This window comes from Leptidea sinapis, chromosome 19, assembly GCF_905404315.1.
Source record: "Leptidea sinapis chromosome 19, ilLepSina1.1, whole genome shotgun sequence".
NCBI lineage: Eukaryota > Metazoa > Arthropoda > Insecta > Lepidoptera > Pieridae > Leptidea > Leptidea sinapis.
In genome coordinates this window covers 11,795,414-11,811,628 of record NC_066283.1, presented here as the reverse complement: position 1 = coordinate 11,811,628, position 16,215 = coordinate 11,795,414, and the positions used below count along the sequence as shown (strand labels likewise).

General features: G+C 33.8%; 2 protein-coding genes across 2 annotated transcripts; one reads left to right on the top strand and one right to left on the bottom strand.

The window, feature by feature from the left end:
• Nucleotides 1–654: 654 nt before the first annotated feature.
• Nucleotides 655–2,920, top strand: LOC126969869 (uncharacterized). Its single transcript, XM_050815450.1, has 2 exons — nt 655–1,197; nt 2,054–2,920. The coding sequence occupies exons 1-2, from the start codon at nt 853–855 to the stop codon at nt 2,195–2,197; spliced, it is 489 nt and encodes a 162-aa protein (XP_050671407.1). The 5' UTR covers nt 655–852; the 3' UTR covers nt 2,198–2,920.
• Nucleotides 2,921–10,596: 7,676 nt separating this feature from the next.
• On the bottom strand, nt 10,597–15,770 carry LOC126969705 (THAP domain-containing protein 2-like). Its single transcript, XM_050815251.1, has 4 exons — nt 15,700–15,770; nt 14,963–15,149; nt 11,846–11,911; nt 10,597–10,755 (listed from the first exon to the last, which is right to left on the bottom strand). Exons 1-4 carry the CDS (start codon nt 15,768–15,770, stop codon nt 10,597–10,599), a joined length of 483 nt encoding a protein of 160 aa, XP_050671208.1.
• Between the last annotated feature and the right edge of the window lie 445 nt (nt 15,771–16,215).

Genomic DNA, 16,215 nt, shown 5'->3' with positions numbered 1-16,215 from the left:
TAAGATAATAAGAAAAAATGTCTGTTTATCTAGGTACGTTACATACATTCTAATATTTATTTATTTATTTTATGCAAACTTTACAGCATTTCTATTTTACAGATTTAAACTATAAACTTTAAACATGAATTGCCTTGTATAATATAAAAATATTAAATACTAATAAACTATCTAATAGCCTGCTATTACTAATCTCATTCCATATCACCTTTATTTTAAAACTTTGAAAGACAGAACTTATTATAATAATCATAATATTATTTTAGAAAGACGCTCACTAACTAACAAGAAAACTCAAGTAGCGCAATCAAGCAGCTACGAACGCTTGTATTTTGCCTACGATTTCGCGTCTGGTTGATTAATCTATGACATATGCTATTTGTCCTTGTCGCGCTGCAGTTGACATCATATTGTCTATCTTGCTCGAACCACCATATTAATAATTCGAAATTTATTTGTAAATAAGAAATAAAATCTTGATAAAATACAAATACGACGTTCAAAATATACTTACGTATGATATGAAATACCTTCACTTTTATATATCTTGGAACTATAGTTTTTACACTTTCTTAATACACAGCTCGGCATTTTAGATGATTATTGTCACGTCACGAAAACGTTCTGCTTAGCTCGCTGCTATTAGCCGACTAAATTTTAAATTACGACAAATGTCTGCAACAATTTGGCCTTACTTCAATATTCTAGTTTAACATAATTTATCTATGAGTGCACGTCAAATGAGTTGTTTTCTATGTCTCAAATATTATTGTTTGTTTTGATTTTTGTTGGATTTTTGTAAAATGGAAGACGAAGATCTGATCGAAAATTGTGACGGAGACAGTGTGGAAAATGTTCCCCCAAATGATAAAGAGACTAAAGGAGTTTATTAGATTGTGGGAAACTTATCCGGAACTATGGAATATATCATCTAAAGCATATCGCGACAAACTGAAAAAGAACATTGCACTCGATAATTTACTTGTGATATATAAAAAAATTAAACCATCAAGCACGAGAGAAGATGTAAAAAAGAAGCTGAATTCTTTGAGAACTAATTTCAGAAAAGAATTAAAAACGGTCTTCCAATCTAAAGCTTCGGGTAAAGGAACCGATGAACTTTACGTTCCATCCAGCTGGACTTATTATGAACTACTGTTTTTAAAAAATGATGAACAACCAATACCTTTAAGGCAGGTTAGTAATATTTATTATTTAATGTTCAATGTTTATTATTTAATGCTTATAACCATAACATTTTAATGAAACTTATGATATAGTACATTTACTAATTTTGACAAAAGTACTGGCAGTAGATGTCTCTTGTAATCTTGGCGTTTCTCTCATAGTTTCTGTTTTGAGTAAACTGTAGTCTGGATAAATTAACTTCTGTAGACTCATCCACTGTGTTCAAATATACAGTGCCCTGCTCTTTGATTAAAAAGTTATGTAAATGACAGTAGGCTAAACCAATTGTATTTGCTTTTTCGGGTTCTAGATTTATAGTTGTTTGAAGGACACCAAAACGTTTAGCTAGAATGCCAAATGCACACTCAACTGTAGACCGAGCACTTGATAAACATTTGTTGAATATTTGTTCATTAGGACTGCAATTTTTTTGTGAATATGGCTTCATCAAATTCGGGCTTAATGAAAAGCTTCATCGGCCACAAATACAAAAGAAAATAGGTCTGTAGAGTTTGGTAGTCTCGTCGGGATAGGTAAATTAAGTAAGCCTTGTTCATATGACTGCCAAAATTTTGAATAAAAAAGAACTCTACCATCAGATATTCGGCCATTAATTCCAACATCAACCATCATGAATTCTTTGTTACCATTTACTAATGCTAGTAAAACAATGCTATAAAATCCCTTGTAGTTGAAATAACATGCGCCTGAATTTGATGGGTTAATAATCGATATGTGTTTTCCATCTAGAGAACCCAAACAAGTCTCAAATCGATATTTGCATCCAAACTCAGCAGCTACTTCTTTCCATTCTTCTTGTGTTGAAGGAATCTGAAACAATTTAACATTGATATTATTTTTACAGAGAGACAACATTGACAGAGAGACACAAGAACAGGAAAAATATTCAGTGTCATCTATGGATCCACCAGCGACACCCCCAACTCCTACCCAACCAAAGAAAAAGAAAGTTAGTGGCATTGATCATCAAACTTTTATGGAGCAATAATTTTAATTTGTGTCATTTTTAGAAAAAGCTGAGAACGAAAATATTCATTCTGAAGACCAGGAAGAATATCACTTAGCCAAATTGTGGGCTTCAAAATTACGAAAATTATCTAGAAACCAAAAACTGTGTGCGGAAAAAGCTATAAATGATATTTTGTTTGAAGCAGAACTTGGTAATTTGAATTATAATTCCATAAAAATAAATGAGTCTACAAAAAGTAATGCATCTCCACATCCATATTCAGCAACACCTACCAGCACATATTTCATACCATCACCACTAGCATCACCAAGTACGCAGAATAGCATCATTTCTTACCAATCAAATCCATCACCGCAACCTGCATCACAACCTGCTTCAGTTAAACACTTTGATTTCTCTCAAAAACAGAAATTGAATCAAACTACTGTGTACCCTAATGAAACTGCAACACTATACAGTTCTGGTGATCCATCTCAGATCATATTAAAGCCCAGAGAGAACCCATCACAACAACTCATCTCACTCAATTTGGGCAATCAAGACACTTTGTATGACACTGATATACATGGTGATACTAAGGAAGCTTCTGCAAAAATCAGTATCAAAGATTTCATTGACAAATTTGAATTTAATTAATGTATACAAATTGTTTTTTAGTGTAAAAGTTTTGATTGTAGGAAGCTCTATAATAATTAATAATTTTTGTCTTAATTATTTTTTTTAATAAAAATATTGATTAAATATTGTACTTTTACTTACCTTGATATAATCTCTCAATATGTAAATTAATGCTTGACATGTCTACATAACAGCTGCACTTATAGCTCGGGGTGATATAATTAGTAAATATTTTAAGTCTTCAAAACTTCTCCCTGTGGCTAAGAAACGGAGAGTAACTGCTAATTTTTCTTCAGGAGTTAAAGATTTCCGCATAAGTGTATCTTGTTTTTTTTATGTATGTGATATTAAAGACAAAATTTTTTGATAGCTTCTTTCAGTCATTCTAAAATAATTTTTAAAATCATCTTTTTCTGTGAGTCTTAATTAATTAATTAATTAATTGGAAGTGGCTCAATTCCGTTCTTTTTCGCATCCATTCTTTAATCCATCGTTTTTTTAGTTCGCGGTTTCTTATTTAACAGGCTTATTGCCATACACAATATGACACATTTTTTTTTATTATCCATACTTCCGCGTAGATCAAGGATCAGTTCGTGACTGAGCCTTTTAAAATTAGTAAATATTGGCAATAATATTGAGAAATATGCGGAGGCATATATTGTTAAAACAAATTGACAAACTTGATTTGACAATATTATTGCGTGTGTGCGGCTAGCAATTGACCTATGCAATAAAACAGTTATGTAGGTATTATATGATAGCTTTATTAAAAACTAAAAACTTTAATCAATACAAGAGTAAGTATTCAGTTTTCTTTTCTTATTCGAACTAGGTACTAGCACTGTTAACATCATTATTTATATTATTTAATATTAGAAATATATGAGAAAATAATTTTTTAAATTGCAACAGACGGTGATCCACAAAGTTCACACGAATTATTAAAATCTGTATCAAAATAATGTATCGATGTTAAACTTTAAAAAAATGTTGCTTACAAAGTAATTACTTCTGACTATTGATAGTGTCAAACAACCTTTTGTATTCAGGGTTATTTACAATATTATATTCAAATATACGGGCAAGGTGATACAAAATATATTAAACTGAATCTGTTGGAATATTTTTATAGCGATAGAAATGACTGTACAATATTGTATATTTTTATTGAAAAGAGCGCAAAAAAGAATGCTGGGAGAGTTTCCGGCGCCGCTTGTTCTCTCTCAGAGCGCCATTTGTTTTCGAAGCGGTAGTAGTAGTAGTATCTAGTATATTAGAAATGACATCAAAAAGAATTCTAAAGGAATCAATTTTGAGAAAATAAATGCCTTTTATTTTCCCCTCTTGGGAAGCACAGCTTAAATCTGGCGCCTTAGACCGCGTGGCCAAACTGATTTCAAAGAAGTAGTTGAAATTGGCCGATACAATCGGCCAAATGCGCCATGCGGAAGATCATAGATGGGCGAAAAAATTAGAGTTCATAAAAGTTTCACTTTAATATTTCAGTATCGGTTTTTTTTGTTTTTACGTGCTGATTATGTTTATACTTACGTGGAATCGCAGATGCAGTGTTGGAGTAGCGGTCTTCTCGAGATATGTGCGTATTCCATTTTTGCTTTTAAGAAATAAACTGGTCGCGAAATGTTAAGAGTAAATCGCCGAATAGATCGTTGGAATCTACTCTGGAGATCTACCTGTCGCATTAACCCACGTTTGTTTTATAGAAGGTGCTTTTGTAAATCTAAAATACAATGTGTTCGATTTTCCAATATCAAACTCGTAAAATATAAGATCAAGTTTAGATGTAGGTAGCCATAGCAGCAAAATCCCCTTTCTCTCCTATAGTATTATTATTGTGAAATAATTAAAAGTAAGAGTAGCATGATGCAGTTTTTTTCGTGCTAAAATATTTTAGACCGACATGCCTTGCATTTTGGTAAACCGCAAAGTAAAAGCAAAGCTAGGCTCTGCGTTTCGTGGTTATATTTTTTGGTTAAATTTTCATAAAATAAACACCTATTGGACATTTATTTTGTTAATAGCTGACAATGACGTTCTATACATATGGACATATCATTCGCAGTCTGAGAACGGAACGGTAAAAGTGTGCTTTAAGACAATGTAAGCACACTTTTCTCCTTAGTCGTGTGTCAGCTGTGTGTCAATCAACAAGCCTAAGTGTGCTATAAAGAGCGCTTAAATAATACATTAACGACTCAAAAAAAAAGATAATGTGACTTATCATCGGTAAGGTTATTTTATTTATATTAAGATTGATATGCAAGAACCGTAAGTAATTAATAATAGTTTAATAGTAAAACGGATATTTTTTCATTAAATATGGTACAATAATTTTTGACAAGTCCCTAGACAAGACCCGCTTGTCAGAATGGGACAGATGAAAGGACACAGTCAGAAATGAAAACAATAGAGTCACTCTTTGTAACCGACTTCAAAAAACGAGGAGGTTCTCAATACGTCAGTATGTTCTTTTTTTATGTTTGTTCCCTCAGAACTTTCGACTGCGTGAACCGATTTTGATAAATCTTTTTTTATTTGAAAGCTGATGCTTCCCGTGTGGTCCCATTGCAATTAATAAATCTAATTCTAGTAACGATTATGTTATTTTTGGAGTCGGTGTGGGCCTAGGTAGGTTTGTAACTACATACATAGGTATAGGTGACATGTTCTTGAGTCGCACACAAGACGTGAGAAGGCGTGAGGCGAGAGCGGGGCCGCGGCGGGAAGACACCGATTCATAAATAACAATAATCGTTACTAGAATTATATTTATTAATTAGATTGTATAAAAATACGCAATTCTTTTTACAATTTTTAGTGCATTATATTGTTTTTGAAGTCAGTTGTTTTTAAATTTTTTTTAAGACCTAGATAACAATGATTAGCAATATAGTACTTTGTGTAATGTGAACGGCTTATAAGAACGTGACCACTTATATACTAGTGCTATTTATACGTTTTCACGAAAATATCGATACCGAGTGATAATTAATACTTATTTACATCGCAAATATGTAAAAGCTAATATATTTCAGCTTTCCCGTACACGAGATAATGAAAGAGAATTGGCTCCAGTTGGTAGCAAGAGAGAGATATGAAGAAATTTACAAACCAAATAAGCATATTTATATTTCACCACTAAATGATTTATGTTTTTCGGATTTAACCCCATTTAAAATTTGACAAAAACTGTCATACAAATATATGTTGATGTCCGCTTACACTACCATATACCAAAAAGATATCTAAGTCTAAAAGACAAATTTTATTTTATTCAAGGAACTTAACATAATAAATACTCGTAACCAGTTTAACTAATTATTATATTTAAATAAAAATATTAAATTTGAGTATTAGTTTCTCTCTATAAAGGTTACCTTAACTTAGGTATTCAATCTAAATCCCTTTAGAACGTAAAGAAATAACAAATATTTACCCCTTTATAATATGAGTGTGATTTTTGATTAAAAACGTTATAAACCTCCGACTGAACAGATCTTGATCGGAAAATAGGGACAGGCTGAAGAACGTAAAACTTTTAGGAACCATCTTTTTCGTTACTGCTACTCCACTGATGTCACTGTCCAAATCGGGTTCTAAATTCAAAATACGCAGCTGAAACTGAAATAGTGTTTACATTGCTGCCTATTGACCAATAATATTTCAAACAACTGGAGTAAACGCAGAAATGTGTAGACATAACTGTCGAAGGTAATTATGGTGTCATTTGTGGCATGTGCCATATTTCGGCTTTGATTTTGTATGAGGTGCATTTTGTTTGATTTTGTCTATATGTATTACATAGTGAATAAAATAATTGTATTATTTGTATTTGAGTCCGATGACTGAATGTGTGTTATTATCGATAAGTTATTCCTCAGCAATGTGGGACACATTACACTGTATAATATAGTTACAATTAAGTTCTAAGATAATTGTGTTGTGTATTTACACGTGGGCATTTGCCCAGAAACTGTCATGATTTAATAGTATTATACACAAAAAACATACGTTTTAATAATAATAAATATTTACCAATGTAATAATTATGAGGGTACGGGTACGGTTACCAGTGAGAGGCTCCTTTGCACAGTAAGCCGGCTAAATTATGGGTACCAAAGCTTCTGTCGTAAAGCAGTAATGTGTAAATATTACTGTATTTTGGTCTGAAGGGCACCGTAGCTTGTGAAATTACTGGGCAAATGATACTTGTCTCAAGGTGATGACCGCAAGTGTAGTGCCGCTCAGAATTTTTGGGTTTTTCAAGAATCCTGAGCGGCACTGCATTGTAATGGGTAGGGCGTATCAATCCTATATCGTCCTGCTCGTCTCGTCTCATATTTTCATAAAAAAACTCACTATATATATTTAATTGATTTTATGCCGATATTTCGATCCAATTGCATGAATCGTGGTCGCGGCGGTACTGCGGAGGCGGCGAGAACCTCTTGACACATTGACACTAATAGTACATCAATCTGTCCACGTGGCGCCTAGTTTGTTCTGGTCTTTCATCCCTAGTTCACGACACACACTACTGACGACGTCCATACTTTCGGATCTTTTTGTTGCATTTGTACTGGAGAGAGAGAGACCACGGGGATTCCATGTTAGCGCTAGTCTAAAACTATCCTCCCTATTAAAATTGTTAGGATGCTTTTAATTTCTATAGCTTCTCTAACAAGCCGTGGGATGTATTGGCGTTCAACAGAAATCACTCGTGGGTTGTGCAGCTCGATCCAGTGGTTGTCCAGCTGAAATATATATCGTGAGTAGCTACCCGTCATAGTAATTACAATGTTAAAGTTCCGCGATGATAAAAGTTTAAAAACATATATATTTATCAAGTAAACTAAGTCAATTGTACTCACCGGTGATACGTTATGTTCCTCTGAACTTTGGTTTGAACAACTTTTCGATTTTTACACCACAAAAAGGAACAATTCAGCATTTTCACATTTCACGACACGTTCCGTGTCTGAATACCGACCACGGCGTTTGCACCAGGGTCGTTTCACTTCTATACATTGGCGTTTTCTATGGAGGCCGATTAGCTCTCTTTGGTAGTTTCCTATATCGCTGGCGTTAGCGACAAATTTGCCAGACATTTGACGCTATTTCTTAATTCAGTATTATTTTCAAAACTTACTGAATTTACAGAATACAATGTATTGCATATTTAATTAATTTTTGTTTCTTTAAATTCTTTTTTTTCCTTTAATACATAGTAAATTCATTTAAATATGCAGCAACGATACTTTAATTATTGTAATAGGCTTATCTTTAAATACCAGGTATCCAAGCCAAAAATTAGAGAAATCGTTTTTTGAAAATTGCGGGCGGAATTGTCAATTGTGTGTCAAGTGTTTTGTTATTGTTTTGTGCATCAGAGTTTATAATTTCTTACTAACTTTGTTTTACAAATTAAATTAATACTCATGATATCTAGTTTCCGAATTTATCTACAAATTACATATGCAATATCTCTTACGGCAGTAAACCGACAAGTTATAACAGTATGATCGATACAGTATGGTTTTAATATAAATTTCAATGTAAGTTTTAATGTAAATAAATATTAAAGTAGTTAGATGTGTTGTTTTATTTATGCCTAATTTAGTTTAAAATATTAGAATAAAAATTATATAAAAGACATGAATAGATGACTCTTTTCTCCCCATATTAAGTTACACTATGATACCGACTGAACGCGCATTTTGTAAGTAAAAGTCACTTGACCGCTGTGCTTTAGCGGCAGAGTTATTGTTGGTCTATTATTTTTAAATGTCTTTGTCTAATACATGCTTAGATCTACGAATAATAAAAGTAAGCTGTGAGTGCTTTTGTGCCTGTTTGATATTCGCCCTTTTGGCGCTGCTGGCCATGTAGCGAGAGTGCGGAACTAAAACTAGTGATGACAACCTCAGTAAACATCGATAGATGGTGTGAAATTAATTAAAAATGCAAAAATACTTCAGAGTATTGTGCGTTCCTTCGCAGCCATTTGTATTATACGTCAAAATTAGTTCTCTGGACGCTCGCGAGTGGCGCTTCATATAGGCACAAAAATTTGCTGTGAAACATAAGGAACAGCCTATCCAGTGGTATTTACTTATACAAATTCAGTGGTGTACATTGATATAACTCGAGTGTTCGATCGAAAAACACCCAAGATGTAAACAAGATAAATAGTTGCCTTTCGAATGTATTTATTGTGTGAATGAAGTGTTTATTGAATTAAAATGGTTTTAATGTGTAGTATTTGTCTCGTAAGTATTAAGAAGTATTTTGATTATTTTAATGATTTTATCTAAAAATATTAGAGTGGCAAGTCGCGTCATACAAGGGTGTGTTACATTTTATGACAAACTTAACTTAAAACATAGTTCTATCGCTACAAAATAATTTAGTTTATTTAACTTATAGTGGGTACTGAACTTAAAAAAAGACAACTTATTGGACATTTTATGTAAACGAACACATAGATAAAGTGTAAATTATTGCTTTGGGTAACAATTACTGAAAGATAAACTAATCCTACAAATCGTTAAGGCAAAATCAATAAAATATAGTTTTCAGCTGCCAGAAAAAAATGATACATCCTGTACATTCCAGTTTGGTCTGCCATTTTATTGGTACCAAACATCCTCACAACAATTACCTCAACTGTTTCTGGAGGCTGCGCTCCAGCAATTTGTCCAACAATTGGAAGTCGTTTTGTTTTTATTAGAACTAGATAGACTTGTTAGTTTTTAAAGTGATAACCCTCCCTTCTGGGATTAATTACACAAATATATTTATTTACAGTATATGTAGATAAAAGAAATCATATAACTATATTTACAAAACTATGGCTTCATAAAATTAAAACTATCATTACGCGGAAGCGTACCAAGAATACTGGCAGAATTTCCGTGTTGAATAGCTAGGCTGATCCGTTGACCGAAATAGCTGCCAGCGCTTGGGTTTCCAGTAGCTTTATCGAGGCGCAAATATAGTACTTTGTCCATTCTCCGCTACTCTGGGCCCCACGGGCCAAGTGTCTCGACACCAAACGGCACAAAGATCTATGACTCAGTGAGACCGACATATTTGCGACGCTTGCCGTCTTCGGCAGTCGAATTACACAAATTAAAATTGAAATCAGAATTTATGATCGATGCGGGACTCGAACCCACGACCTCTCGCGTTCCCTTCCTCTCAGACTCTTTCCTCCAAGCCAACCGTTCGAGTGACGTATCGTTGATAAATCTTGAATGTCTTGTTCAACTCTCAGGAATTCTCGCACGGAACGCGAGAGGTCGCGGGTTCGATTCCTGCATCGTTCATTTTTGTTTTCAAATTTAATTTTTAATAGAACTACTTTAATTTGGATTTATTAAAACCTCAAAATTTAACAAAGATTTTTGCCAATACCTATAAACTACACACATCAAAATAGTCTAAGCAACATGTCTTAATTTAAAATTTAGGATGGCGTTTCACATTATACTCGTAACGTTGTATTTTATTTTTAAAATAATATTTTTAGGGTCCTTTGATGTAAAAATAACAGCTGTTGTCTTTATAAGTTCTTTTAATAACATATATTAACAATATTAGAATATCCTGGAGAAACTAAGGTACACAAACAAGTAAACATTTTTTTAACAAAATGAAATTTCTAAAGAAAATGAATTTATTGTGAAAGAATAGGATAATTTAATACAAAGTATGGCATAGTATTGAGAACTTGTCGGCAACGATTATTCATTGAATTAATGAAACTGTTTATGTCATCTTGCGGTATTCGTCCCCAATTGAATTGTAGCAAATCCTTCAGCTGTTGGGTTGTTGTCACTCCGTCCAAGTCCTTTAAAACACGTCTCTGGAGCATGTCCCATGCGTGCTCGATGGGGCGTTCTCCGTTGCCAAGTATTGACTGGTTCGCCGAGCTGTATGTGAACGCGCATTGTCATGCATTAACGTAAAATCGGAGCCAAAGTCAGTTTCAGTAGGTATTTCCGGGCCGACGGTACCCTCGCACCCTTCTTGTATCAAGCCTAAACCCGAATCGCGACTCATCGGAAAACATAATTTTATCCCATTGTTCCTGGGTCCATGTTCTGCGGTGTCAATACCATTCATTTCGACGAGCGCGATTCCCGTGACGTATCGATGGGCACCGAATTGGGCGTCGAGCTCGTAGGCAGTACTCATGCAGTCGATTTCGCAGTTTGGGGACTTACATCAACAACACTTGAAGTTTGTCAAACTTATGTCTCAAGCGGTTAACATCGGCTGGCGTCTTGCAGTCAGTTGGATGGTCCGGTCTTGCCGAGTGGTTATAATCCTTTTACGGCCTGCATCCTGTTCAGCGGGACCCTTGTATTATTGTAGCGCTGCCAAAGACGACAAATAACAGTTCTATGAATGCTAAAATGCCGAGATACCTGAGATTGATTACTTCCCGCTTGCAACATCCCTACAGCTCATTGCATTTCATTTGCCGTGAAATGACGTCGCTCCATGACGTAAAGAATATCTAACAATTCAATTTTGTCGCTAACTTTAAATGGTTGGTAAAATTAAGACTAAACGTAGCAATAAAAACGCACTCAAATTCAAACAAATTTCCTTTCATTTAATTTTATGAAAAAAACAAAACATTTTCGATTTTTTTTTGACAACCAGCCAGTATGTCATCAATAACAAAAAAGTTTACATACCTATGCACTTTGAGTGATGAAATTAATTAATATAAATGGTAAATTTGTAATATCATGCATGTTGCTAAGACTTTTTTGATGTGTGCAGTTTGCGATTGCGATGTTGGTACGGTCATAATTACGAATCACTCCAAAAAATAGAGTTACAAACTCGATGTGCGTATATACAGTCTAAGAATCCCGTTTTAGATTGGGTATTTGTGAGTTGGTTTATTTTATTTATTTCGAATTGGATTTTACTAACTCACCACCCTAATCATTGTTAATACTTTACGTCTATTTATGTCTATGCTGCTAAAATAGCTTTAACTTTTACCTCTTGTGGTGTGCTTGAGGCTGATCCACATACATTTCTAGTCGGTTCTGCATATGAACCGACCATCTAAAAATTAAATAATTAAGTTAACATGGTACATCTTTATCAAATTAAAGGTATTTTTTGTTAAAACAATAGATATTATATCTATTGTTTTGCACCAAAAAGTATAAAAATAATTGCGTATTTTAATACAATCTAATTAATTAATCTTGTAATAATCTAATCGTGCCTAGATCACATTCACGTAACTTCTAAGTACCACTCGGAGTCAGTTATTTACAAATCAGATATTACAGATCATGATATTGTAATTATTAGTTACTACTAAAGATACCAAACATCATAAAACTTGCATACTCACAAAGAATTATAATCTAAAGCGCATTGTAGAAGAATTAAGACAGGCTGACTGGACAGAAGTCTATAATAGCATTGATATAAACAAAGCAGTATCTGTTTTTGATACTATTCTAACAAACATTATAAGCAAACATTTAGAAGAGAAACGAATAAGTCGATCCAGAATTACTTTCAAGCCTTGGATGACGCCTGGTCTAATTAGGTGTACTAGGTACAAAGATCGTTTACATTTACACTTACGTAATAATCCCAACAATAACACGGTCAGACTCATTTACACACGTTACAGAAATTTTTACTATGATCTTTTGCGAAAACTAAAACACAAACATGAGTCATTTGAATTGGAAAAAAACAAACACGACCCTAAAAAGCTCTGGAAGAGTATAAGAACAATTTCCCACACCAAGAAAATAAATCAAGTACCACTAGAACTCACCAATATTCAAGATACTGTAACGGAATCTCTGGATTATTCCAATAAATATTTTGCAGGCATAGGTAAAACTCTTGCAAACAAGATACTCACAGCATGCAATGAAACAGAAGTTTCACTCGCTAGTAAGATAATACTCGAAAATACTCCAGCGCAAACATTTATTCTTAGGACCCACTGATGAACGAGAAATTGAATCCTTGATAAGTAACTCTAATCTTGACTGTGCTCCTGGACTGGATGGAATATCAATCCACCTTTTGAATATTAGCAAAAAATATATTACTCCCCCCTTGACGAGCATATGTAATCTAAGTTTATCTCTAGGCATTTTTCCTACTGCCTGGAAAATGGCTGCAATTGTTCCTATTCATAAGTCGGGTAACAAATTGAATCCTACGAACTATAGACCGATTTCTTTATTAGGATCATTCTCAAAAATTTTGGAAAAACTAGTACACAAGCGATTGTTTTCTTGACGCACATAAATTAATATCTGACAGACAATTCGGGTTTCGCACTAAAAAATCAACGGAAAACGCTGTAGACTTAGTAACAAAAATTATTTCTTCCAAACTAGATAAGCAGCAAGCATTAGCACAGGTGTATTTTTAGACCTCGCGAAGGCTTTTGATACAGTCTGTATTCCTATACTTTTACGAAAACTTGAGCTCCTAGGTATTCGAGGTAATTGTCTGAACTGGTTCAAAAGTTATTTAATGTGCCCAACTCAGTGTGTTATAGTTGATCATAAGAAAAGCAATCCAAGTACAATAGATTTTGGCGTCCCCCAAGGAAGTATATTAGGCCCCACGTTATTCCTTTTGTATATAAATGACATCAAAACTAAAGTATCCAGCTCTGACGTCATCTGTTATGCCGATGATACAGCTCTTTTATTTTACGGGAAAAACTGGGATACTGCTCTACACACAGCGGAACAAGGAATGAGGAATATTGCAACTTGGCTACAAACTAATCTTCTCACCTTAAATCTCACTAAAACACAGTACATCTGTTTCCATAAAACGAAAACTTCATCCCCTTCCCACATTTTTGACATTAAAGTCCACACATGTCCTGTTGCTCTATCTGGCCCTTGCTCTACCTAGTATAAGTAGAACTACTTATATAAAATACTTAGGAGTCGTCATGGACGAAAACTTAAACTTTAAGCAACATCTTAATACAACAGCGAAAAGAGTCCGCAAGCTGATCTATATTTTTAAGAACTTACGCGCTTCGGCATCTTAAATCTGCTAAAAACCATTTATTTTGCAATCGGTCAATCTGTATTATCTTATTGTATCACCGTATGGGGAGGGGCGGCTACTTCACACATGATACTCTTAGAAAGAGCACAGAGAGCTGTCCTTAAAGTGATTTTTAAAAAACCTATTAGATACCCAACACATAAACTATATAAAGACTTAGAACTTCTTTCTGTCCGAGGTATATTTATCTTGCGTGTTATGACAAGCATACATAAGGAGGTCTTGATTTTGCCTAATTATAAAAACCTACAAGATAGCCGTTCGTACAAGATTCCAACACCAATAATAAATACAACATTTGCAAGTAGATTTAGCCCATTCTTACATACATACATATACCACATGGTAAATTTAAAATGTTCTATTAAAAATTGCTCGGTCCATCAGGTCAAATTTAAAATACAGAGTTACACACACTCACTTATGCAGACATGGAAGCTATTCTTTAAGTGATAGCTTAGCATTCATATAATGTTAATACTTTGTAACATGATTAATCAGATACTCACACTCACTCACACCCACCCACACACACACACACATACACACACACACACACAAACATATACAGAGTGCACTTTTTGACCTTTCGGGTCATATTGTTAACCTTAGGATGTAAATGGTTTGCCTATAGGGCAGGCTACGCCTAGTATAGGGACCAAATATAATGTAATATTATGTGATAAAGTGTCTGTATATAATAAATAAATAAATAAAAAAAATAAAAAAATCAAATTCTAGTTACGATTATTGTAATTTTTGGAGTCGGTGTCATCCAAGATAGGTTTGTAACTACATACATAGTTATAGGTGAGATGTGCTTGAGTTGTGAGGAGGCGAGAGCTGGTCGCGGTGGAAGGACACCGATTCCATAAATAACAATAATCGTAACTAGAATTACATTAATTAATTAGATTGTATAAAAACACGAAATTATTTTTATACTTTTTAGTGCACATTAGTACAATTGTTTTGGAAGTGTTTTTGGAAGTCGGTTGTTTTTTTGTTAAAATTTTTTTTAAATTTTTTTTATCATCAACTTACTGTACAAATAGGCACTGCAGTTTTCTTTAATCGATTTAACTTTCCATTTTTACGAATATATGTATCGTGACTTCTAAAGTGTATGCTGCATATTCTACTGTATTCGGTAGGCGTCCAATCCAAGTCGTGTCTTTCCAAACGAATTGCGTTTACCCATTTTTTCCGCCGGACTTCATTTTTTGGAAATCTGTGACACACAATTTATAATTATACTAATAGACACTATTATTTTTTCAAAAAATCGATTTCTTCTACGCTCAAGTGAAATTTCAAATGGTGTAAAATAATTTTTCATATTCAGTTTAAACACTTTCCAGCAAGTATAATATATTGTACTAGTTATTTATGCAACTGTTGTGTAATAAGGGGTATTAAAACACGAATATGGGTTTATTATGATAATAGTATCACATGAGTGTTTTAATACCTAATTGTCTACAGTTGCATGCAAGACTTTATCTACACCCATAATATGAATCCTCTATAAAAGATTCTGAAACAGTCAGCTTACTGGTAACTTTTAAAAGCCAGTCCTAGTAACCATAATATCATCCAAAGGAGTGTTATTATGAAAATGGATGATGTAATGTTGTACTGAATTTCATTACAACACTCGTTTGGATGATGTAATGGTTATTAGGGTGTTTTAATGTTGGCGATAAGCTAACTGGGTGTTTTAGAATCTTTAATAGAGGATTTAAAACATGGGTGTAGATAAAGAATATTTATCTACTCACACATGGAAAGTGAGTCCAGCATTCTTCATATCCGTATGACTTCTGCACCACTTAACAGAACACGACGGCATACCTGCGGTATGTAAATAACGCAAAACTCAATAATAATCACAATTGCCGGCTACACGAGTAGATCCGTTCATTGCTACCGGCCAACTGTCAGAGCTGCGCACTGCGCGGTGCAGTTTCGGTAACGCCCACGACGGTTCAGTTTGCGTGATATACTTTTAAACTTTTATTTATTGTTCGTACTTAGTAGCATCGACTGTAAGCGAGTGGCGGTGGATCGGCTCGGTCGAGAATCACTACTGGTAAGTCCTGCAGGTACAATATTAATACTGAATGATAATTTAATTATACAGTATCGATTGCATACCTATGAAATAAATAAAAGTATAAGTAATACTAGTCCGCAGAACTATCGCAAAATTAATAATTTCGTTAAAAAGTTTAAGTTGCAAAAGTGAAATTTCCAAACAAAATAAATATTTAAATAAATGGAGGAAAATTTAACAG

Bases quoted from the DNA above. Each gene is read 5' to 3' on its own strand.
- LOC126969705 (XM_050815251.1), bottom strand. From the start codon at position 15,770: ATGCCGTCGTGTTCTGTTAAGTGGTGCAGAAGTCATACGGATATGAAG. The intron at 15,150-15,699 runs GTGAGTAGATAA...TGTGTGTCACAG, and splicing joins GCTGGACTCACTTTCCATGT to ATTTCCAAAAAATGAAGTCC. The intron at 11,912-14,962 runs GTAAGTTGATGA...TTTAATTTTTAG, and splicing joins CTGCAGTGCCTATTTGTACA to ATGGTCGGTTCATATGCAGA.
- LOC126969869 (XM_050815450.1), top strand. From the start codon at position 853: ATGTTCCCCCAAATGATAAAGAGACTAAAGGAGTTTATTAGATTGTGG. The intron at 1,198-2,053 runs GTTAGTAATATT...TTATTTTTACAG, and splicing joins AACCAATACCTTTAAGGCAG to AGAGACAACATTGACAGAGA.